At 36.3% G+C, this 25,352-nt stretch overlaps 1 protein-coding gene across 3 annotated transcripts in view; it reads right to left on the minus strand.

Annotated features, from left to right (window-relative positions):
* Positions 1-415: 415 nt before the first annotated feature.
* The window catches only part of THOC2 (THO complex 2), a 50,574-nt gene continuing 25,637 nt past the window's right edge, over positions 416-25,352 (minus strand). The window contains exons 16-39 of one of the 3 annotated variants that reach the window (XM_032123552.1): positions 25,001-25,085; positions 23,899-23,992; positions 23,376-23,456; positions 23,012-23,108; positions 21,139-21,256; positions 20,462-20,641; positions 19,703-19,867; positions 18,751-19,026; positions 18,179-18,320; positions 15,582-15,739; positions 14,587-14,715; positions 13,960-14,091; positions 13,692-13,876; positions 12,777-12,961; positions 12,377-12,479; positions 11,560-11,996; positions 10,648-10,706; positions 9,099-9,134; positions 4,964-5,101; positions 4,544-4,613; positions 4,308-4,465; positions 3,591-3,667; positions 3,442-3,489; positions 416-1,278 (exon numbers count right to left, since the gene is read on the minus strand). In XM_032123552.1, the coding sequence (XP_031979443.1) occupies positions 3,462-3,489; positions 3,591-3,667; positions 4,308-4,465; positions 4,544-4,613; positions 4,964-5,101; positions 9,099-9,134; positions 10,648-10,706; positions 11,560-11,996; positions 12,377-12,479; positions 12,777-12,961; positions 13,692-13,876; positions 13,960-14,091; positions 14,587-14,715; positions 15,582-15,739; positions 18,179-18,320; positions 18,751-19,026; positions 19,703-19,867; positions 20,462-20,641; positions 21,139-21,256; positions 23,012-23,108; positions 23,376-23,456; positions 23,899-23,992; positions 25,001-25,085 (3,133 nt within the window). In that variant the 3' untranslated portion in view covers positions 416-1,278; positions 3,442-3,461. Of the gene's footprint in view, positions 1,279-3,441; positions 3,490-3,590; positions 3,668-4,307; positions 4,466-4,543; positions 4,614-4,963; positions 5,102-9,098; positions 9,216-10,647; positions 10,707-11,559; positions 11,997-12,376; positions 12,483-12,776; positions 12,962-13,691; positions 13,877-13,959; positions 14,092-14,586; positions 14,716-15,581; positions 15,740-18,178; positions 18,321-18,750; positions 19,027-19,702; positions 19,868-20,461; positions 20,642-21,138; positions 21,257-23,011; positions 23,109-23,375; positions 23,457-23,898; positions 23,993-25,000; positions 25,086-25,352 lie in introns of all 3 variants that reach the window. The other 2 variants (XM_032123550.1, XM_032123551.1) reach the window with 2 other exon arrangements.

A 25,352-nucleotide genomic window follows, 5' to 3' on the forward strand; every position in this document is an offset into this window, starting at 1 on the left:
AGCATCAGGGATGCTTAATTTTTGATCAAAATCCCTTTATACCTCACCAAAACCCTAACAAACCAAAACCCCAAAATATTTAAGAGACAAGTCCTCATGTTTAATAGCATTAATATTTGATACAAAACCGAGATTTTAATGGCATTTGGACAAGGGACAAATGGCTCAAAAGAAAGGTGTAAACTTGACTGAGTGCAGGAAGGCAAACCCTGAGCTCCTGGAAACCGCTGGAGAAGGGTGGCACATCTGTCACTTCACAGCAGGCACCACACTCTGCAACCAGCCCTTGGCATCTAAAAAAGGGCAGGTACAGAGGGCTCCTCAGCAAAGACAGGAACCACCCTCCCCCACAATTCCAACTAACATCCAATTTTCATAACAATCCATAAAAGTAATAAAGTGACCACACAGAGAATGAGTTACGACCCATTGAGAAAACTATTGTTTATTTAGAAAAAAGGTTACACCGGTAGAATTTAGCAGATAAAAAATTCTTTTTTTTTTTTTTTTTTAAAAACGTCATTGTGAAATTTTCAGACTAAAGTTCAGCAATACAAAGCTCCTGTAGCTGTAACTGAAACTTAATTTATTTCAGTTTTGAAGAGAGCATTTCCAATCAATCTAAAAACAACATGACAAACAAAAGGTGTGACGGGACAACTGAGCACAGGTTTAGGATGGGATAGGACAGGGTTCATTCATTGTTTCTTTAAACAAGTCAACCTTATACACAATATACAAATAATCCCTAAGCATTGCATGAAAACAGTGCTCCCACTTAACTTTGTTTTTTTTAGTCACTGATATTAAAAACAGGCCAAGTAATAAATAAAAACTGAGTTTAAATGAGGTAAATCCAAAAAGGTTCAATAACTGTTTATTTGTGGTTTTCAAACATCTAAAAGAATGCAATTTCAAATTTAAAGAATTACTAAACTCAGGCAGTATTTTTGACAAACTAAAGTGGAACTATGTACACATGAAACCTCATTTGCACTATGGCAACTGTTTGTTTGCAGCACATTGTGCTAAAATATGGAATAGGTAACACTTTCAGCCAGGTACTGAAAATAAATGTGTAAGAAACTAAGCAACAAGTTAAAAATACAGTAATGTACAACTTAACAATTAAGTCCTTAGCATGGGGAAATAAAGCAGAGAACTGAATAATTTAAGGAGATGCAGATGGGTCCTCTTCATTCACAATTTTCTGTGCAATCTGTACTCTGGAAAATACATTTCTGGTCACAGCTGGATATCTTCCCATTTCAGTGTCACCTGCAACGAAGGTGTACATAATTAGAATCAGATGTTCATATGAACACTGATCTCACAACTTTGTATTTATTCCATTCACAACTCAAAGAATGAGGGGGGAAATAAAACTATTTTTATCATTCCCTAACTCTACCTTATTCCACAGCAAGAACTACATTAATATGAGCACTGCACTGTAAGTAGTGAAACTCTGATTCAAACATACAAATAGGAAACAGGTAGTCACTTGAGAAGGTATAAACTCCTTTAGAGGTGCAACCCCCTCAAAATGTTACTATCTCTAAATTAGGCAAGAAATAAATGCAGTCAATCAGACATTGTGCATTATTAGGAAGAACGGTATCAAAGATTTAACAGGAGCACAGGATGAGATTCCACAACTGTGTTGCTATAAAAAGCACTTTTTCACACTTCACTATGCACACAGTGGGGTGCTGTCAGCGTTCCAGGCCAGATGTGCCAGTTTAGCCCATTGCCGGACATTAATTTCATGGTACAACTGACATTTACCTGAGCACTTGTTACTTACAGTCAGTAGAACACAGTTGTGCTTTTTTAACTATTTTAATGATAATACTCACTTTATATTGAATTGCTAGTCAAGACAAAACTTCACATTTTATTATTAAGGAAGCTGTAAGTGCTCAGTAATGAACTTCATCTACCAAGACTGCCTTTTTTCTTTTGTTCCAAAGTAGCATTTAAAAGAATAGGGAAAAAACTGGGATCGCTCCACAGTGATCAGACAATAATGGCTATGAAGGACAAAGAGTCTAGAAAATTCCAGCAAATTCTTTCCAGAGAATGCTCGTAATTTTCAGTTTAGAAACTGTTCACAGAAGTATCTTTCATTACTTCAAGAAGATAAAAAGAAATAGTACTAAGAAGCAATAACATGAACTCCCCCCTTTTTATAACCAAAGAGCATGTTGTATCAGCACAAGCTTTCTTACCCAAGCCCCTTCACATATGTGCCCTCAACTGCAGTGGCTGAATGAGCCTTGACACCAAATGGAACACAAGATCCTTTTTGAAATAAGCCCCCTTTGCTCTGAGGTCACAATCCATGAGTGGAGACTTTTCTCAGACATTCAAATTTTGTTTTTTCTTTTTTTTCCTTAAAATGTGAAATTGTACCCTGCCTTATGCATAAAGATTAATAGCAGTCTCTGACTAAAGTTGGATAGATCAGGTGAACTAATTTAAGTTCACTGGGACATTTTCCTTCCTAAATAACTGAAAACAAAACATTTCAAAACTCTTAAAATGTCTCAAAGCAGAGGAGAAAAAACTCCTACCCTCATACCCATAGAACAAATCTTAAGAGTGTCCACATAGTTGCATAAGTCTGAAAAAAAGCCCAAACCATTCAGAGCCCCATCAACTTCAAAGAACAATTGATTTTTCCAAAAGATCCAGTCTGAATAAGGGTTACTCAAAATACCCTAAAGTTTATTTTCTTTCTTTAAATAGTCCATGTTTCCATTCCAAAGTTTTCCTTTATCTCCTTCCTCCTCAGATCTGAGCAGATAAAAGATTATGCAGAGACACTGAGCTAACTGTACTATGTAGCACTGTGGTTTAAAAGCTACTGGTTTTGTTTAAGTAAGAAGATACAAAACTTGAGTTTGCAACATATTAGACAAGATATAGTTAAGTAATACGCAGATTATCGAGACTGATGAATATCAGAATGACAAGGATCCACCTCTGCTTTTGTATGGCAACTTTTCTTGGAAAGAGCAACGAAGATGCAACTCCACTCCAAACACTGCTGATGTGCCACATCCCCTGCCTCTACTTTTTTTCCCCCCAAAAAATCTGAGCATCTGTATAATCTCTGTGAGGATGACGGGGAAATATTTTTCCCCTGGGGGAATAATAATGAATTGCAAATAATAGTAGTAACAATATTTTTTAAATAATAATAGTAATTAAAAAAAAACCCCAACCCGAACCCACACATACCCATAGAAACCCCCCAACGTGAAACACAATCAGACCAAAAAAAAAAAAAAATCCCCACAAAACAACCGAAAAACCCCAAAACACCACCTTGACACCCTGGGTGATTTCAGGCTGTTTTATCTGTATATCCTTTACCAGTCAACAGGGCCCACAGGAGACGTTGAATCAAACAAATTAAACCACAAACATTTTTACCTTGCCTGAAAGAATCTTCATTATCTGTGCTTGTCTGAAGATTTATGAGTAGATTCAGCGTTAAGGAAAAAGATTTATCTTTTGCTACATATAATAAAGGGAAGCTCATTTGCAGAAATTTTCTGAAATGTCAATGTTTAAAAGGATATTGTTTCTTTTCTTCTTTCCCCCCAGTACTGTCCCGTTTTTCTTTCTTCTCTGCTTTTTCTTTATCATGTCTTGATTCCTTTAAAAATATACATATGGGAAATAGCTTATTATGGTACCCATTGTACAGGATGTTTAGGAGGACCGTAATATTTACTGTTATAACTGGACACAGATAAAAATATCATCATTCAAAATGACAATGCTCAGTTTCTATGATTTCTGAGATTATTTTATCTTTCTCTTCCAGTTCTCTGCTAAGTGCCAGCCACAGGGCTGCAACTGGGAACTACTGTTTGCTGAATAGAAATATAACTGCAACATACCTGCTTTCACCAAAAGAAACTGTGCTGACACATGCACGTGGAAATCTGAATTACGGACTAGTTTATATTTAAGTTAAGCCTACTTTCATCTACTTGCTTACCAAAGTAATCTGCAAATATTTTATATTATTCAGAACCTAAAGTGTAAGTTCTGAATTTTCCTGGGTACTGCCAAAATGAACTAGTCCTCCAAACTATCCTGCTCCTGCCAGGAGTGACTGCTGAGATATTTAAAGCTACAAGATACGGGAAGTTCAAAAGCATTTTCTTACACATTCACAGCATATCTTTTTAATTTAGGCTATTAAGCAGCAATAAATTTTAGGAAAAAAATATCAGCTTGGTCTGTCAGCAACAAAAACAAATCAGCAAGAGAAGAACATCTTATTTTACCTTTTTGCTACCAGAGGAGCTCTTCTCCATCTTTTCTGCCTTGATTGAATCACCTTTCTCTTTTCCTGAAGATTTTGATTTGTTTTTATCCTTCTCTTTTTCATTTAAGCGAGGGGAATCAGAAGGACTTTCACTTTTGCTGTGTTTTGAAGAACCAGCTAAAAACAGAACAGAAAGTTGTAATTCACAACAAGTAAAAGCCTGACAAATACACGCACAAAAAGTAAAATACGTACTTGTGCCGTTTTCCTCTTTGCGTCGTTTAGTTGAATCCTGTGGTACCTCTCGGTCACTGTTTGAATGATCCTGGCACCAAATACAATTATGCAGATGTTAGCAGACTAAAACATACTCCTGAAGTAGCACCTGCTTATATTCTTATTTTGGAGAACTAGTTTTTGAATACTTAGGATGTAACTGAGGTGTTACATCTCGTGTGAAGTTTCTTGAGACTGGTCTGGAGGGTGAAGAGGTTTGAATGCCTTACTGCAAACCGACCTTTGAAAGAGTAACAGAACAAAAATGCCACCTCTGATAGAGATCACTTGTGCTCAGATGGGCTGTACAGCCAATTATTACTTCAAGGGCTTAGAACAGAAAGCTTTCCAAGCACATAAACCAACTGTCTAAACCAGTTCATTAAAAATGTCACCAACCCTTTTTCGATCTTTCCTGTCCTTTTCATCTTTCTTCTCTCTCTCTCTGGATCTTTCCCTTGACTTGTCCAAATCTTTCTTCTCCACTTCTCTCTCCTTACTCTTGGACAGTGTTGGAGTAGTGTGGTTTACGTAGTGCTGTTAAATTAAGTCAACATCACCAAGTATTAATATGTATTCCTATATGTGTAAACAAAAAGAAGTCTTATTCTAACATACCAGATCTAGCTCAAATATTAAACATAAATACTTTATTAGCAAAACAAAGAGTGATTAAAGACACGTTCAAACTCGTCACCTAAAATTTAACCTACAGCTTATTTACTCAACACTGGAAATTCAAGAATATTTTCTCTTTACTGAGACATTTATATTAAATACACACAACACTGTTCACCAGGACCAGTTGGATGCATGAACACAAATCAGACACACGGGCTACAGGAACAGGGTATGAAGGTTAATGGACTCAACACCTCTAATCATGCCTGGAATAAATGAATGGAATCACCTGCTTAAACAAGCTATAACTTATTTTTAAAGAATAATCTTTATCGACAAAGTATTTAAGACAATACTTTGAATAATGTGTCTTTAAATCTAATTTCTAACCTTCAAATGAGAAAAAACAGCTGAACATAGAATTGTTTTTTTCTGTAATGTATTCTAGATTGTTATTCCACTGTCTCTTCTAAACAATTCTGGTAAGCTCCATAAAACAGGTAATGCATGTGTTACATAAAAATGGATACAGTGCAGTAACTATATCTGTCTTTTTAAATACAATTATATAGTTAGATCTAAGAAATATTAAGAGCAAGTTTTAAATTAAAACCACTTCCCTTGGTATTTAAGCTATACCAGCACACAGATTTAAATCAGTACACTTCAATCTTCCCCCAGTTCTGTAAGTTAACAATTTTATTTGGGGGCAAAAGTATCTTTATTAAAATGTTCTCTGTATTTCTTTTTAGAGAGACACCTTACTTAAAAGGACACCAACAAAAGAGGTAAGTGGAAGATTAGTTTAAAACAATCAAGATATCACTTGAACCAAACCAATTAGTGTTTCAAACAACTTCCAAAATTTAATTAATCCTGTCCTTCTCCAGTTTCAGTAAACATTTAACTTACCAAAACCTGATGTTAGTGAACCTGTGTTAAAAGTCACACTGACAAAACTTAGGTCTCTTTCCTTTTATTATTGCACTAGAATTTTATTATCCTACAACAGAGACTGAACTTTCAATACTTCTTTCACTAGACATTTCTTTTTGCTCTTTTCCCTCATTCCTCTTTTCTTATTCCATTTCCTACAGTGCCATTCCACAAGTAAATTTACCCCTGCTCTCTTCTTTGCTGACAATGACACGCAAATATGTTTTTTCTAAACAGCCCCATTCAGTCGTCTAGAGCCGCTTTCCACAGGAGAAAGCAAACTCATAGCTCTTCTTTCTCCTATTCCATTTCTTGTGTTCTCATGGCTGTTCACAACAGATTGCGCTGCTCCTCTACCATTCCAATGCAGGGTTTTGGAAAACTACATCCATCCTTCCCCACCTTTACCAGAAAGACATGCTTCTAGAAATGCTGCATCTGACGCCACATTAAATTTTGGGTGCTTCTGTGTGGTTTGTAACTTGGACAAATGCCAAAGAAAAAAAAAACCTAATTCAAGTCTGGCACCATTTATTTCACCTGCAGTGTAAACCTGTATTTCCATTGTCTGGCTCCAGAAACTGAGCCAAGTCAGGAATAAAAAAAGTCTGTAAGCAGACAACAGCACTAGACTTTTAACTTTCAGTGGAAGCTGAACTCATAAATCTTACAGGTTTCTGAACATCCCATCCCTTTCCCAAACAAGTACATGGAAGTAAAGAAGAACATTTAACTTGTCTTACACCATGTACAGGGAACATTGTCATGAAGTGCTTTAAGTCTGTTAGAACGGCACTGAAGAGTGAAGATTAGTTCATTAAGTGAGAAAGATTAGAAAATAGCATTTAGAAAAGGAAGGAATGGGTTGGACACCCCCCCCATCCCCCAAACACTTGAAGAATAAATCCATTAAAAGGTCACACAACTGCAATACACTTCCAGCTAAGTCTACACAAACACATTATAGTTAATTCTAAAAAACAACTTTTCAAATTAACTAGAAAAATAAAGCTGTTCGCTGATAATTTAATTATAAATAGCTTCACTGCCTGCTTAATTAAATCAATGTGCTAATAAGTAAAAGAAATATTTTTATATAAAACTTTAGCTTAAGTAATGAAAACATAAGCACATTTTCAATTAACCACCTGAATCTTGACTCATATAGTAAGAAAGGGAAAAGTGAGATTTTACAGATTCCCATATACCACCCTTCATGCAGAGGTGAGCTTAAGACAAATACTATAGTTCTCTAATTAAAAAAAATTAAATATACAAGATATGATGATGACGATGATGATGATTTATAAGAGTATCTGGATTCAATCTACAGACACTGTAATTTCATCAGTGGTAAGACTAAAGGATGTTTCCCATATACACTATCCCTATAAGCACATACAGTTGGTATTGGAAAGATTCAATTAAAAAAAAAAATCCATCAACAAGTGTCCATTACAGAATCACAGCTATTTTGATTTAAAACATGCAAAGTGTTCTGAACACTTTGTACAAAGCTAGCTACAACTAAACCAACAGTGTAAATACAGAATAGAAAATGGAAATCCGTAACACGTTTTTAAAGTAAGTGAATCCTAGGTAAACCCAAAAAGAATCCAAAAAGTCCAAATGGTCAGCATTTTCCAAGTGATAAATCTTTGTGCAGTTTAGTTACACACTGGAACTGAGTGTGTAACCAAAGACTTTAACAGCAACTTTAGAAGATTTGATCCAATTCCCATCAGTCACATCCCCTGATGTATCAGCGGGTGTGCAGTGGCTGTGACTATTACTCTACAACAGTTACAATGTGTAACAAAAAAATAGTTACAGAATCTGTCTAAAATACTATATTCCAAGTGCTTGTTAGGCCACACCAGGAACACTGTGTTCAGTTTTGGTCCCTGCTATACAAAAGAGATGTGGACAGGCTGGAGATGGTCCAGAGAAGGGCCACAAAGGCTGATCCAAGACTTGGGCAGCCTGACACGAGAGGGAAGGCAGGGAGAACATGGGAAGAGGAGGCTTAGGGGAGACCTCATCACCACATCCCAGTACTTAAAGGGTGGCTACCAAGAGAGATGCCCTTTTAACAAGCAGTCACACGGAAAAATAATGGGTAATGGATACAAGTTACTCATGGGAGGATTCCAACTGGACACAAGAGGGAAACGCTTCACACCAAGAACAATCAGCCATCGGAGCATCTCCTCAGGGAAGTGATGGATTCCCCAACACTGGACACGTATAAGATCTGGCTGGACGGGGTGCTGGGCCATCTTGCCTACACCATGTTTTTGCCAAGAAAGGCTGGACCAGCTGATCCTTGAGGTCCCTTCCAATCTGGGATTCTATGAACTCCTGAGAGCATTCTTTAGTATCGCTTCTCCTAAGATAATGAAGCTGAAGTGCATTTACAGGACGTAAATACACAAAGATGATGATAATTCAGGAGGTTGTCTGTGATACTTAGAAACACAATACTATAGTACTAGAACATTAATACAGTTGTAAGGGGAAAGAGTATCAATATTCCAGGGGCATCTCAAATATTCTTTAACTAACTACTGTTTTTTAATTGATATATTCAAAACCCCTCAAACAATTCTAAGAACTATTTTAGCTATCCTACCAGCTTTTCAGTCAAATGAAAGGCTTAATCATAAGGACATTTCTGTGTATTCACCAGTTTCAGAGGGGAATAGAAGAGACACTGACATATTACATCTCTTCAAAATACTGACAGAAAGGTAAATTCAGGGGATTTTTGTTATGTTGCTTCTACATTACCAACTGTCTCTCCTGTACAGAGGATTTACACACCAGGACAAAAAACCCCATCCCTCTATTACTATGCTAGTATTTACAGGAATGGAATTGGAATTTTCTGATGGGAGTTTGCCACAAGAGCAAAAGTTAACTTCTCTCTGCAACAAAATATGAAAATAAACTTGGCTGGTTTCTAAAAGATTCAAACCTTTGCTGAAGAGTCCTTGAGTTCGTTGAGGTTGTCCTGTAGAAAATGAACGGAGATGACACGTGAGCTGGAATAGTTTTCAGAAACCAGAGGGACTTTGGGAAGCACGGCCGTACCCTTGAAACAAAAAACAGCTACTCCTTCTGGAATAAATCTTATGTTAATACTGTACTCTAAATAAAGCTAGTAACTGAAATACTTTTTAAAAAGAAAAAAAGGAGGGGGGGGAAAAAGACAATCATTATCTATTCTCTAGACTCTGCTATTAAATAAATTCCAAAGTCTGTATAAGTCTGTATCTAATTCTTCCTAGAACAGTGAAAACACACTCTCCTGCCCAGACAAAAATATAAAGAAAAAATAGTCTTAACTCTAAATATAGCTGAACAAGAGGTGAAACAGGTTTAAAATACTTTTAAACCTGTATCTTCTCCACTTTCAGTTAAATGTGGTAGAAGTCACTCTAGAATGACCTTATGCTGCCATTTATAAAAAACTTCATCATTACGAGTAGTTATCACTGTCACCTGTTTCTTCAAAACTAGTAAAAGCTATTTGAGTTCTCCAAAATTAACTTAAACCTTTCAAGTAAATCTTACATAGAAAAATATGTACTCTGAAAAAACAGAAAAAAAAGAAGAGCTTGTTCTAAAGTTGGTAAGATGGTGAAGTTTAAAGACCCACATAATCCATCACAGTGCTCTTGATGAAGTATTAGTAACTTACAGTTTTAAATGTTCAACGTACTGCAAATTCAAAGATTCCATGAACATAGATGGTTTAGAAATAATATAAATATGGAGCAAGGAATGGCTACCCTGAGTCTTCAAGTAGGCTACGCCCATGGTTTTGTGCTGCGCTTGAGTGCTTGGGGTTTCTCTTTGCTGGGTAGGAGGCTTGGTGGCCACATCTGGTTTTATCGTAACGCAGGGCTCAACATGGTGGGAACCCATTGGAAATAAACAAACCTCGAAGGGAAGGTACAACAGAAGCTGCATGCGCACTGAATATACACAACTACAGGAGAACTGATCACCAAGGAGACTTTAAAATGGAACTCCTTTCAAGACTCCTCCTTAGAAGGCACATATCGGTATGATGCTCATCAAGAAGCCTGATGAATTCAGAGGTATCGTACATCCCGTATCATCCAGGAATCTTCAGTGCTACAGATTCTTCAAAGAAGTGCAGAAAAATATGCTCCACTCTGTTGCAAAGACTCATTTGCTTGTAGCTACCATTGCACTCCAAAAAAACTGACTGCTTAAAGCAATGAGGCACTTCTGTGTAAAAATTCTCTTGAAATTTCCAAACACTATTTTACAAAATTTGTGCTAGGTCCTTGAAGCATTATTTTGGTTAATTAAAAAATATTTTTATAGAAAAAAAGACAGTCCGCCAATAAAGAAAAGGAATGCATTTTGTAATGCAACATAAAACCTCCAGTGGTTCCAGTGTATACTTGGCACAAAACTTGAAGGAAGTCGAATACTGGCATCCCAAACTTGTGAGCCTAACATGGGTGCTGCCTTCCTCAGGCTATACTAACCTTTACTGTTGAGGAATGTGACGGAGAAGAATGTGTATCAACTTTGCGGCGTTTTTGTTCTGAGGAAAGAACAGAACAATGGCATTATTAAAACACAGTTAAAAAAGGAGAATCAAATAATATCACTTTCTGAAGTACCAACATAATTAAAGCTAGATTTCTTACCACTATGTGAATTTTGTTTTCCTTAAGCTATCTAGAGTTAGCAGCATGCCTTGACCATCTTTGTGAAAGTTTGCAGCAAAGGTGTAATGTGAACAAACTGATGCAAAATTATGCTCACTCCAAACTTCAATTTTATGGAAGTCAGTGTCTTAACTCTGGAATTGCTATGAAGACCTTGAACAGGTGAACCCTATGAAAAGCATCATCGCCTGCCCTTGTGGTTTGCCTGAAGCAGCACAAATATAAAACTCAACATCAGCCTCAGATAATAATTTAAGGATTTGCTAACCCTTAATACAAGAAGGGACTGATAAAGCTTTCTGCATCCTTCTTAAGGATGCAAAGGCCTGTATCTTTTACTTACCCTGTTTTCTTCCAATTCAAAGGTTGTCATGAAGCTCTCAAGAGTACACACAAAGTTTTTGCATTACACTTTTGCAAAACTTGCACGGCCTAAGTTACACTAATACATTTTAATAAAAGACCATTCACACAGTAAAAAAATGACAGGCTTTGTGAGAACAAGCATTCACTGGAGAAGTGTGAAGTTCACACATTCACATAGATTGCCTTTTGAAGTTATTCTGACCTTTAGATATTGACTGTACTGAAAAGCCAGTGCCAAAATCTTTCTTACTACGTAGGGATTCTCTCTCAACTTCTCTAGCATTTTTTAACATTCAGTGATTTTCAAGTGACACATTCTATTTTTCTAGACAAGAACAGAAACGAAATATTCAAACTTACCCCTTTCAGATTCTGATGTTTCTGATCGGGGAACAGGTGACTTCAAGGACCCAGCTACTGGCACCTTTTCTCCTCCTTTAGCATTTTCCTTGGATTTCATCTCCTTCGCTAGATCTCTTTCTCTGGATGGCTCCTTTTCTCTCTCCTTTTCTGCAGTTGACTTTGACTCAATGATGGTAACAACCGTCTTGGACTTTTCCTCTTTTGAAGCTTTTTCTTCTTTCTTCACTTTTTCCTTATCTTTGTCAGATTTTGGCGTTTTCTCCTTGATCTCTCTTGCTTTCTCATCTTTGTTTGCCCGTTCTTCCTTCGGTTTATCTTTCCCATCTTTCCCAAGTGCCTTCATCTCCGGAGTGGCAGCTGGAGTCTTGTCTTTTTTTTCTTTATCTTTTTCCTTCCCACTTTTCTCTTTATCATCTTTCTCTTTAATAATTTTGCTGCATCAAAAATAAAAAGGCCAATTAGCATGGAAACAAAACACAGCTCTAGCTTTATCACAGGAGTTCTACTTTGGAATGTTTGATAGAACTTCCTGGAGCAGTCACTGTAAGATTTCAGATTTGCTGTTTCTTTATCAGAACAGCAACAAGCAACTGTTCTCATTTATCTTATTTAGCTAAAATGGGACACATTTAACAACATCAGATCAGTAAAACTCTGTATTTTGAAAGAAATAATGCCATTTATTAAACTTTAAGGAAATTGAAACTATTTATACAGAACCCAGAAGTAAAAATAAAAGGCAGGTCGTTTTCAAGTGTACTTCTCTGTCTTGGAAGGAAGAAAACAGAGAACATGTGAGAATAGTTTTTCTCACCTATTAGATGCACTGTTTCCATTGCTTGTTGTCACCTTCGGTGTAGCGTTGACAGTTTTATTAATAACTTTCACCACACCCTGAGACTTCTCCTTTAGCTTATCTGCTTAAAAAAAACCAGAACAGGTCTATTTCAGCAAGTTACTATATATCCTGTTGGTTAAAATACAACAAGTAGCTGAGCACATTCATGTAAGGTCATGTGTAGCTAACAGCTAAAATAGGCAGCAGAACACCCTCTCCCAAAACCAAGTAAAAATAAAGAACATGCATTGATCCTATTTGGCATCACATTTACATGTTTTCTTTTTAGCTTAATGAAGCAAATTTTGAGAGAAGCCTGGAATATCAGAAGAATTCTACTGAAAAATAAACATATAATAATCATAGGTGTGTTTACCAGTCTCCTCAGTAGTGCCCTCTTCCAGTCTAACTGTATTTATTGTGAGAGACGTAGGCATCCCAGCACCACCTGGCCCATTTTGTACTGTTGCAGGTACAGCATTCCTGGCAGGTGGGTCTTTGTGGTGAAATTCATTTTCAGGTATCATGAAAGGCTTCCTACTTTTCAACTGTCCAGAATAGCTGTAAGTCGCACAGATTGTTAAATATGCACAAACATAAAGCAAAACATGGGTTGAATCTTAAATGTGGATCTAATCTAACAGTTCATCTGTTATTTATTTCACAGTTTTTCCTAACTCATACGCAGTTTCTTCCCCCTTTATTGATGAGCTCAAAAGAAAAATAAACAAACCCACTAGACATAGAAGCAGCCCTACTTCCACACTCTCTTCCTCACCATCACACACACACACCCCCACATACACCCCCTGCCAAACACACAGAACAAACTGACGACTGACAAAACTTCAGACTGCTAGGGCAACCTGAACTGCCCCTCAGGCATACGAGGATGGTTCCACATTCACCACAGGAAGATGTAACACGAAACTAAGCATTTTAGAATCATATAACACTTCCAATATCTAACCAGTCTTGCAGCAATAGCCTCTTGGCTTTCTTCCTTTTACTATCCCTCCTATCTCCTTGCTGCTATAGTATTTCTCTAAAATTAAGCTATGCTCTTGTAAGTAGAAATCTTTACTATTTTTTACTAGAGTCTTGTAAAGGAAATTAGTGATCATCCAGCATAAAATGAATGTTTTCATTCACACTGCCAGCACCAAGATGCAGGATAGCGAAATCTTCTGTGATAAGGTAAAAATCAAATGTTAGGACTGTAACAGTTCCGAGTCTTTAGATGCCTTTCATGATCCACTTTTAACCACTTTCTTAAATAAGTTGTTGTTACCCCATTGCCAATGCATATAGATCAGGTCTCTTCTCTTTCTCTTCCTGACATATCTTGTGTACTCTTCTTTCCAAGGCTTGACCCAGGTTCAGCACTTTTGGATACCATGGAAGGATTTTGGTCAGCACGATCAGGATGTTTCTGATATGTGTATATTCACCTGTTTCCAGGCAGTGCACAGAAGCCTAAAACATAAATTAAATCTAATGAAGTTGAGGGTTTTTTTTAAAGCATTCAAAAACATAAGGTTTTTGGCATTTCGATTTACCTTAGTTAATTTATAGTGCCATTTGTGTACCACGTGTCTAAAATTCTCATAATCCAATTGATCAGCCTTATTTCCACCATCAAACCCAGTTGCTCGTAATATAGTTAGGAAGCCTGGATAGTTGCCACATTCCTACATGCACATCAAAGAAGAGGAAAAAATTCTTTTTTGGGAAACAAAACTGGTAATTCTAAATTCTAAACTCTAAAGAATGAGACGCGATCACACTTCACAAGACTCACATAATTTTTTTTTAAGCTAATTTATGTTGAAATTTTAGTTGTGGGTGAGAGAAAAGATTATTCATAATTCAACTAGATTGTGCAAGGAGTATTAGGAGAGTTTCCATATGCTCCCTAAGTTATCTTTGAGGTAAGCTATGTGAAAATCAGAAATGGAAAGGGTTTTTTTTAGCAAATATATTTTTTGACACCATACAAAATTACTTCTATCAAAAACACATATATAGTAAAATATAAGTCAATTCTATGATTATGCCATCAGAAAAATCCAATCACAATGTTTTTAAATCTAACAGTTTCACTAAATCCATTTTTACTGTGCTGAATTACACAAATGGTTAGTACATATTCTAATGAGCAAACTCACGTTAGTAATTTCCTATACCTTTTCATATATGACTCTGTCACTGTGCCATCTGGTCACGGTCTCCAGCATACAGCATAAAAACCTGCCATATCTACTGGCTTCATTTTCCGTGCAACTTGCAACTGTATATATAATATCAGAGAATACCTTTGAATAGAGAAAGAAAACGTTACTATGACCTTACTGAATTACAAAAACAGAAGACCTAACAAAAATTATAAATTTCTCTCATCTAAACCACCATTAAGCTGGTTTCTAAATAAAACAGAGACTGCTTATAAAATACTCTTTGTTTCTCAACTGCTGGTCCTTCACACTTAGCCCAGAATCCAAGCACTGCATACAGGTGTTGCTGACACACTGTTTGATAGTTCAAGTGTCTTCATTGACATAATTGTGTTATTTTCAAATTAATAATGATTTGAGCTAGCAGAAGTAAACATCTAGCTAATCTGATGGAGAGAAGTTTTTTTTCCTGGCCCACACAGGTCCATCAGATAGGGCTACTTGAGTAGAAATGCTCTTTTGGATACATGAAATCAGAGCAGATACAGTGACACAAACTAGCCCACTGTTTGTGGCACCATTTGCCAGGGTCAGAAGGGTCCCAAGGATGTTGCTGGTGGGGGAAGAGGATAAGAAAATTGGTTCCACTGCAGAAGAGCACACACACCAAAAATGGGAGTATTAGAGCAGGCCATGGAAATGCAGATTACTTAAAGGTTACAAAACCTGAAAGCAACTCCTATGACAGCTAATGACTTTGCTCTGAAACTCCACACTCATTAGGGTAAAACACAAACAACATTTCTTGAAAATAAACCCCTGAAGCTTTAAGAAAACTTTGCTTCTAAGGTCTGAAGTACAAAAATGAACTTCTGATTGCTACAGATTCTAGAATGAAACATAAGAAATGATCTTGTTTACCTCTTCTGGGAGGCAGGAGACACACAAGCTTGGCATGTTTGTAGTGGCAATGATGTACATACACACAAAGAGTTGTAGCTACTTACTCGGTCATAGCAGAGAAGTGTGGAGAAGTTGGGTGTTTTTTGTTGATGCACCAGTTCAACAAAGTGAGCACAGTAAACTGCATCAATTGCCGAAAAAATGCATCGAGGAAATATACACAACTGTAAAAATTTGGTGATAGTCTCATTTTTGGTAGATTCTTCAAAAAACAAAAGTTAAGAGGGGAAAAAAGAAAAGAAAAATAGAGTAAATTCATGGTTTATCATTCAACTACTCTCTTCCCAAGAAGTTCAGTATGACACATCCATACTCTGGTGTTTGTACAATTGGCCACTTTTATTTCAGACATATTTTTGGCATTGATCAGAAAAAGTGAATATAAGTGCAACTGTTTAGGGGTGGGGATAGAATAGCAGGGTAGATGTAGCAAATGTTTATTTTTTATTGGCAAAATTCTTCTTTCACACAACAGGGCTAAAAACTGGTTCTGGGAAAGCTTCAGCAAACTTCTCCACCTGCTCAAACTGTGCACACCAGCAAAGCAAACACCACCTGCTATTTCCCTAGAACACTTTCTTTCATCTTTCTAGATGAGGCTGACTTTCAGCTTGGTTTCCTTAGAAACTGATGAACATGCTGTCTCTATACAATTCACTAATAATCATTTTCCCAATTAATCAAACAGAGGAATTTAAAGAGGAACAGTCTTCAGTAAACCACCACCCCAATACATACACTTTTTGTGAAAGTTTCATTCTACCACTGAGTAAAAGAGTGCAATGTATCAAGTTCAAGAGTTACCTACTTCTGTTTGACCAACCCCAGTTTGGTAAACTCAACACCCAAACTGGTCCCATGGCAAGAAGGAGCATAAAAACAAGCTGAGAGGAATGTACAGCACGAAAGCAAGGTCAAAGGAAAGTACAGAACTAAAGACTGCCAAGTGGATGCCTTCAAAGGAAGAACACTCATGATCCTCTCATAAGGGCCACTGGTGGTTTTGCACAGGCCATGAGTCATAATACCCAGGGTTTACTTGCTTCAATTCTGTGATGCTCATGGAATAAAGCTTGTTCAAGAAAGGACTGTCAGCTTTTACTTAACTAAAACCTTTATGTTGACTTTAATTTTAGTATCTACCCCTCAAAGGTTGTAACAAACATTTGAAAAAAAGAAAAAGAAAATCTATCAAGAGAATCACAGTTCATGGGACAATCAAGTATGTGTTGCTTCAGAAGTGTATAAACAAAGCAAGGAAACAGCCAGTCAGAACAGGTAGTCTCCAATTGCTAAAGATACCAGGCTACATACTCTGTCAAAAACTAACCTGTTCTCAAGGGTAGAAATACTCTATCAAAAGTTTATAGACAGGAAGCCAGTCTTCAAAAAAACCAAATATCTTTAAAAAATAATTATTTAATAAATATTTTTTAAAAATAATAAAACCTACTACTACAGTGGATGTGCTGTTCAATTTCCTCATATAGTACAATTACAGATTATTTCTTTCAATAGGCAAACTGCTAAAATAATCAGCTTGCCTCTGGATATAACGCTGGGAAAATTCCTCCAGCTGAAGCCCAAGTACAAGAACCAACAATAAGCTATTCCCAGTATCCCATAAAGTGCTACATGTTTATATACAGATCATACTGACACAAACTATTTTCTACACACTTTTGGGTGCTTCTTTAAGTAGACAGATTTACCAAGTCACCTCTAGACCAAGCTTTAATCAGGCAGTAATTTTTCAACCAGTAATTTCCTGCAGTTCATTCGCTGTCCACACCAGTACAATAAATATTTATAGGGAATAACTTCTCTTGATATAACTGTCAGTGTTTCTTCATTAAACCAGTTGGATGGATCTTACACGAGCTGGACAACAAAACTCTTTTCCACTGGATTATGCTAGGCTTCTTGGGACAGACGAACTACTACTTCCAGTTACAAACTCAAAGTTCATCCAGAGAAGAAAACTGACCAGAGAAAAACATTTCAGATTAACCATACCAGCAGAGTTCACAAGCAACATGAAACACTACAGAGGTTTTGCAGGAAAAAACCTTAGTTCTGCTTGCTGCCTATCTGCCATATGAAACACGTGCATGCTGTTTCACTGCATGGGGCTGGTTAGGCTGGCATAACACTTATCTTGTCATTGGAACAGGGTTTATGCCACCACCCAAACCATGGCATATTGCTCCTAATCACAGGACTCAAACAAAGTAAGTTAACTCAAACCAATCATTGAGACTTTACATGCCTATTTTTTGTTCTATAGCAATTATACTAACTTAGCAGCATTCCAACTGCAGTTAGCAAGTACAAGCCAGCTTGCAATTACAAATTTCCACTGAATTGCTCAATCTCTAACTTATTTTCTAAATTAGGGCAAAATTTAAAAGGTCTTCACATTGCAAGAAACAAAAAACCCAACTAAGCCAACAATGAAAGCCAACTACTCAGCATTTGCAAAGACACATTACATTCTAACTAAAAATTTACCTTGCTAACAGACCTCTACATATAAAGAGATCAAATTTTCAAATCAACATTAAGAATATTAGTGCAAGGAAGTTCTGGAGATAGTGACAACTACAATAACATCCACAGCATTTCCCCTAGACACACTTACTTGCCAGAAGCCAGTTATCTTTCTCTAGTTTCAGTCTCTGTAGAACCCTCTGCACATGCTCCAATTGCTTCTTCTCCTCTTCAAGGAGCTTGTCCTGCAGAGCTGTGCAACGTTCTTTTTCTTTTTTCTTTTTATTTGGAGGCTATAAAATGTCAAGGTAACTCATTTAGTATTATACTAAAACTTGCTAAAGACAGAGCAAGAAATTCCTCGTAATACTAAAGAATACTTGGAAAACTTTTCATTTCACTCAAAAATGCTCTGCTCTAGTAATCAACTGATTTTATGGACACTGGCTGACTATACTTAAGAGTGAACAGACAAACATGTGTCAAGACCTTCTTTCTGGAACTGATTTTCCAGTAATTTTCACTTAGTGGAGTCACTAGTACTTTTCACATGGGAATTATGAAGAAAAGTCAATCCAAATTATGTTAACGTGGCAAATCAGAATGGATGAACCAGGTGATCAAACTTCCCAGATCTAAACAACCTTAATATAATACTTCAGGAAAAGAAACTCTTTCAAGGCTAGAAATTTTAAACTGGACCACAAAATTGTATCAACATACCATTTCCTGATTGTCATCTATGGCTTTCATCTGGACTTTAAGTTTATTGACTTCTCTGTCATAGCTGCTGTGTGGCACAGCAAGGTCATACATTGTTAAAGACCAGAATGTAGCATAAAACTGAGGGCTGATGTCATCCCAAACTTTAGGGAGGTGCAGAGAAATCACAGCTTCGTGAACAGGAGCCATCACCAGCTCACATGATGTAATGTATTTGTGAACTTTGTGCTGCTGTTTATTTCCCTTCTCAGCTTTTTTCAGTTCATCATACTTTGACTGTGGATAAAAAAATAAAAGAAATAAAAAACTAATCTATATATACAAAAATTAAACTTAACAATATAATTTAACTTTTCTCAAAAACCTTTCTATACAACATTTACACATGTGAAATGTTAGTATATAAAGCACTGAAGAACCTCATACAGCATCTTTAGTCTTTATTCATATTGGATGGATTTATCTTTCCTCACCGATGCATCTACCTGTTGTTATAGTAATACATTATACTACATCAAGTTAAAACTGCTCTCCATATTGAACTTTTTTAGATGCAGGAACAAATTTATTTCTGACACTTCCCAAGATACCATACCATTTGGCAGCTGCAACACTTTCCTCCACAGCAAACATCCATCTAAAACACCTGCAGAAGAACTCAGACCTTTGAGGAAACAGGGAGGGAGAGAATTCCTACTGATAACCCAAGACATCCAAAGAGGTGACTTCATTAGCTACAACTTCTGTAAATTGTGTAAAAGTTGATACATGGGCCATATTTTCTAAGAAGATTAAGGACAACCTGTTCCAGCCCACAGCTTCTATTTCTAATTCTACTCCTAAAACTTTACAAGTTTTATTTAGCAAACAAACTTTATTGGAACCTATCACAGGTACTGGTAACGGTACCAGAGCAGCACTACGAGCAAACAAATGGAAGAGTTGTACTCACTGAAATGTGGTGTGCATACATGGGTCTTGAGAGGAAGAATGCAGCATCATGAGGCGTGTGAAACTCATTACAGAGAACATCAATAGAAGGCACTCGCTTAATGTAATCCTCTGTGCTTAGATTGGATGCTAAAAACCCACCAAATTGTACCAGGGTGTCATGGCACTACAAGTGAAAGATACAAAAAGTTAGCAAACATTATTATTTTGTTCAACAATTAAGTTGGGGAGAGCTTCAAACTTGCTTTTTTTTTTTCTTTTTGTTTCTCATTAAGAATGAGAAACACCAAATAATAAAGCAAAATATTCTCATGGGGGAAGAACAATAAAATAAAAAACCCCACTGAGAAAAGCCAGCAGAACTCAACAGTATTCTATTCTACCAGAATGGAATGCAACTGGTTCCTATCGCCTAAGGCAGCAAAAGAATTCTTTAAAAAAAAAAAAAAAAGGAAGTTTCACTACCAAAGATTAGAAAACATGATGGACACTTAAGTAAGAATTTAACTTTTTATGACAAAGGATGCTTTGCTCTTTTACTCAGAAATCACTCGTCAATATAATACACTTTTAATACACCCATGTACTTTAACAGAGCAACCCTGCAATTAGTTTAAAAAGTCTTATGTATTTGTTGTACTGGATTCTCACATATAATTTTACACATTTTGCTATTTATGTGCTGAATTCTTAGATATTGTGATGATACACTAGAAGTTAACAAGGAGGGGATCTCATAAATACAGGTGTTTTTACTTGCCTGATCATACAGCTTTCCCACCAGCTTCAGATGTTTTTCCCCTCCTTCCTGAAAGATGACACCATTTCTCTGTTGAGCCATAAGCAGGCACAGTGGGAGGGCAAGATCATGGTCCAATAACGCATCTTTCAATCTCTGAGATGACTTTTTTGTATTCCTGATTTGGCCAAAGTATCCACCCTGCACAGTACAGAAGAAGTTACCCAAGTTGGAACACAGTGCATCACAAATGGAATCTATGTGTGCTGACTGCAGAAATACTGATGAATTAACAGCAATAGTTTCCTGTCCATCAGTACAACTCTCTGGATCCTGTACTGCAATGTATGTATAGAAGAATCAGAAACTAACTAGTCTTGCATGCTATTAATTAGTTTTTGCTACTCCCCCCAGCAGGGCTGAGCCAGCAGGACTGCACCACATCCAAGTTCAGTGACTGCTGGAACGCACAGATCTGTCATGTAACTCTCTCTCCTGAATGTGCAATGCTGTGGAGCACAGCAATTAAGGTTCACATCTACACTGCCTTGGCTGCCTGTCTCAAGGCCTGTAAGCTCAAAAGGGGGGGCAACTCTGATAAAGCACACACCTTTCTCAGCTATGCTGCCATAGTTCTTGAACCAGTCTTTAGAAGCACCATTAAAAAGCAACAGTTATTAAATTTAACATAAACGCACCTCAGCTTTCAGTTGTTCTCCACCAGTCATGGCTTCCAATTGTTCCATGGTCATTTCTTCAGTAATTTCTATCCCCGCCATTTTCTGCACTACCTCTTTTAAAATAAGCAAATCAAAGCTGCAAAGAAAACAGAAAAGTGGAGTAAAAACAAGACAATTTGTTTAAGAACCGGAAGCTCTGACATTCAATATGTATTACAAAGCAGCACTACAATGCATATAAACAACATTTTTATTCTTTTTTCAAGAAGAAACTGGTATGCCAAGCACAAGGATTTCTTTATTGCAAGTAAAAAGCTAGTACTTAAAAGCAACACTGTCATTCAACAGCTGGATTTCAGAACAACTTCCTTGTTTTTGAAGATGGTAGTGAATGTGGTGCTATTAACTTTTAAGTATCAGCAAATTAATCATAAAGTTTATTGCTCCCTTTTTTTGTTTTCCATGTTTCAAACTCTATCTATACAGTAATTTTATGATTATGGAACATTTCATATTTTGTTAAGAGTATCTAGAATAGTACACAGCCTTAGAAATGTTCTGGCAAAGTTAGTCTGGAGAGGTTTCTTGGAAACATGGAAAATACCTTATTTTTACTTGAAACACGGAATATATAAAATACTCCAATAATCATCCTGCCCAGAGACTAGGTTTTACTTCCTGCTCTGAATTCCGTAAGGACAATGACTTTTCCTCAATAGAAGTACAGTAAACTGTATCCCAATCACACAAAGCAGCAATGTTTTCCAGTAACTTCTGCAATTTTGTGACCTACTTAGAAAAAGCATTGACCTATGGCTTCCAAAACCAAGTTTCATCTTTAAATAATTTATATGACTTATATCTTTGTTTGCTGTTCCAACCATAAATATGTTTTCTGTCTAGGAGCTGTGCAATACCAGCATAAACTCCAATTCAAATACCTGAACATTGCATGCAGTCCTATGAAACTGGTCATACCAGTAAATCCATTTTATTCTTATGATCCCAAGTACTAAACTGACTTGTTTTACCCAAAATACTTACAGTTGTGATTTTGGGGAAAGACAATAAACATTACTTACCCTTCCTCTGTAGCTCAATGTGATTGCCATCATCAGAACAAAAAGTAGGGACAGAGGAGCATATGAGACTGAATGTCTACATTGCAGTGAAGGGGAAAAAACTACATTTCTCAATATAACTACCCTAAAACAACATGCTGTGTTATCACCACTGGTAAGCTGCCTTTCAATAACCATATGGGGATTTCTAATAGAAAAAAAGTTGATACTCACCTATGTGATAAAATTAAGTAAATGAAACAATAATACTGAGTGATGACAATGGAAAGACAAAAGGAAAACTCAAATTGGAAACCTTGTTTTGAGTTATGACTGACACTGACACATGAAGAAGCAATTCAACTACCACTAAATAAACTGGATAAAGTATTTAAATAATATTAAAGTGTTAAGAGCCATCCCTGCAAAGAAGACATTATGAGAAAGGAAAAACAAACTGTAGTTTGTTTTAGTTGTTCACACTGCTTTGTATCATGGATAATTATATTTTAAATAATGTATAATAAGTTCTATGAAGAAATTACACACTGGTAGGTTTTTTCCCCCCGTCTGGTTAGCTGTTAAGAAAACTATTAAAGTGAGTTAAAGATGAAAAATCAGTGCTTCAAGAATGTCACAGCTGTATAACTAGAGGAAAAGTAATGTACTAAAGAGTAAATAATTTTTTCTGCTATTTAACCTTCCCAATACTATGAATGCAGTTTACCACTGCTAGAGCAATGACTACATTGAGTGCCTGTGTATCAGCAAAGACCCAAATAACACTTCATAAAAACTGAGTTTATAAGGATCCATTGTGCAATACTTGCCTCTTGCCAGCTTTCAGCTGGTTGGCTACATACTGCAGGAGGCCTGCAAGTTCAATTGGGTATTTTCGGAAAACAGCACCACAAAAGCTTGCCAGACCTAAAGTAAAGAGAAACAGCTGTGACTGCAACTCATTATTAAATAAACATTAACAAAGTGCATATGGCATCTTAGCAATACATGAATTTCTGGAATACAAAGAAAAAAAATTCCTATTGATTAAACTTGCCAGCTCTCCATTTTGTTTAAACTACTAGTCAGTAAGTGCAAGTGAAACATTGATCATAACGATCAATGGTTGAATAGATCATAGGGAGGCTGAAATATTTTAAACATTATTGTAATAAATAAAACAAGTATACTAACTCTGCAGCCAGCTTGAGATTGTAGTGTCATCATGCTTCATTCTCTCCTTCTCAGGGTTTGCCAATGCCTCAATGATACAATCTTCAGCAGAGTTAAAGAGAGTATTTTTCCTCAACTTACAAGCACAAAAGTTACAGAGACTTGTTTTTCTGGCTTTTGTAATACATTAATATGATATATAAGTATAGCAAGCACTAACACAGTTATGGTTTAAAAAAAATAAAGCCATAAAATAGCTTTTTTACCATACTATTTTTTTACCATACTATTTACAAGACCACTATGCCTTCAAGAGTGGAAGTAGGAAAAACCAAGAATAAATTTCAATGTCTGAAAGAATTAATAAAGAGGGTCCCATAACCCACTACAAGTCCAAAGGTATTTGCAAACGTTACTAAAGTTTCCAGCAAAAAGCAGCAAGAATAGAAAACAGAGACAATATTTACTCACAGGTAACAGATTTAATCTGGCTACAACTGCAGCTTTATCAGTAAGTGATGTAGTGATTTACACTAAAGGATACATGCCAAGACATCGTAGTTCAGGGAAGTGAGGTATTTCAGTGAATCAACAACCGGAGTTATCAAGTTATCATATTTTTGTATTTGCGATAAAATCTGCAAGTTACAACAGACATTCAGCTGAACAGGGACAGTATTCCTTATCTTGCACATAATAAAAGCATTTTACAATACTTGTCTTCAAAACCTACACAAAACATGCTTAAAATTAATTTTTCAGAAGGTCCTAAAAAACTGTCAAAGCAAATAGGCAATCTCATTAATCTATCTAGCACCTTAAAGATACCAATGAAACATGTCTCCAACGTGTAAAAACAATTCCGTATCATTTCTCTTTTCATTTATCAGCAAATAAAATAAGGAAAACATTTTTCTCCCAATATTTCTTAAGAATCCTAAACCTTAGCAGCAGGATTTTCTGTTCCTAAATACAGTAATAAATAAAAGACTATTTAAAAAAACCCACAACCATGATGCTAGGTCATGAAAGACTGCAAGCAAACTGTATTAATCAAGTTCTAGTATGAACTCCTTGGTACATGACACACACGCATATTGCAGCAGTAATTTTTTCAAGTACAATCTAAAAACTGGTAAATCAATACCCTTAGATCACATTTGTGAGTAAGATGGAGGCCCATCAACACATTTTTACACTTCTCAGGCACTCTGCAGCACCAAGTAATCTTAAAAATCCTTCCCAACTTTGTAGGTGTATTTCAGACTTCAAAGCTTTAAGTTTTCTTCTAAATGACCCTGATACATCTCCAGCCCACTCATAGACAACTGTCAGAGCAACTTAACCTGAATTCACATTCTGTGTAACCTGATTAGCTATCTCTGTACCTGAGACCCACCTCTGCCATCTCAAATTAAATTTTCTTCTTTCTAGAGTTGGTTATCAAGAAATGTTTCCATATTTAATATCTAAGTATTATTAAGTCATATTTAGTATCTCACTATGTGATCAACTAAAAAATTACTATACTTTAAAATCTGCATCAAAAGTAAAAAAATCATTAAATTAGAACTGCAGGTCCCTTCCTGAACTTCAATTATCTGTTGTTAGGATGAAATAGCATTCAAATACATGTAACTACATACATAATCAAATAAAATTGTAGGATTGCTGTGGCTGAGCTTCCCAATTTGTCTTCCAGAGGGTTTCACATTTTCCTTAGTTAAACGCCTGCAAAAGAGAACATGTTTTATTACAATAGACAAGCTAGAAGAATATTAAAACAACATGTTAGTTTCAGTGAAGAACATGTTTGTTAGTCTCAGAAACTAACTTCTCACTAGCAGACGTGTTTTCAAGAAACCTCAGCATAGAAATACTACTCCATTGAGAACTGGAAACTGAGAAATCCTCCAAGATGCAGACACTACAGTCAATCCAGTTGTCCCTGTGTTACTATGGACCATATTCTAGCTTCAACTTCAAACACTTTGCTTT

Source organism: Corvus moneduloides, chromosome 14 (assembly GCF_009650955.1).
Source record: "Corvus moneduloides isolate bCorMon1 chromosome 14, bCorMon1.pri, whole genome shotgun sequence".
In the NCBI taxonomy this organism is placed as follows: Eukaryota; Metazoa; Chordata; class Aves; order Passeriformes; family Corvidae; genus Corvus; species Corvus moneduloides.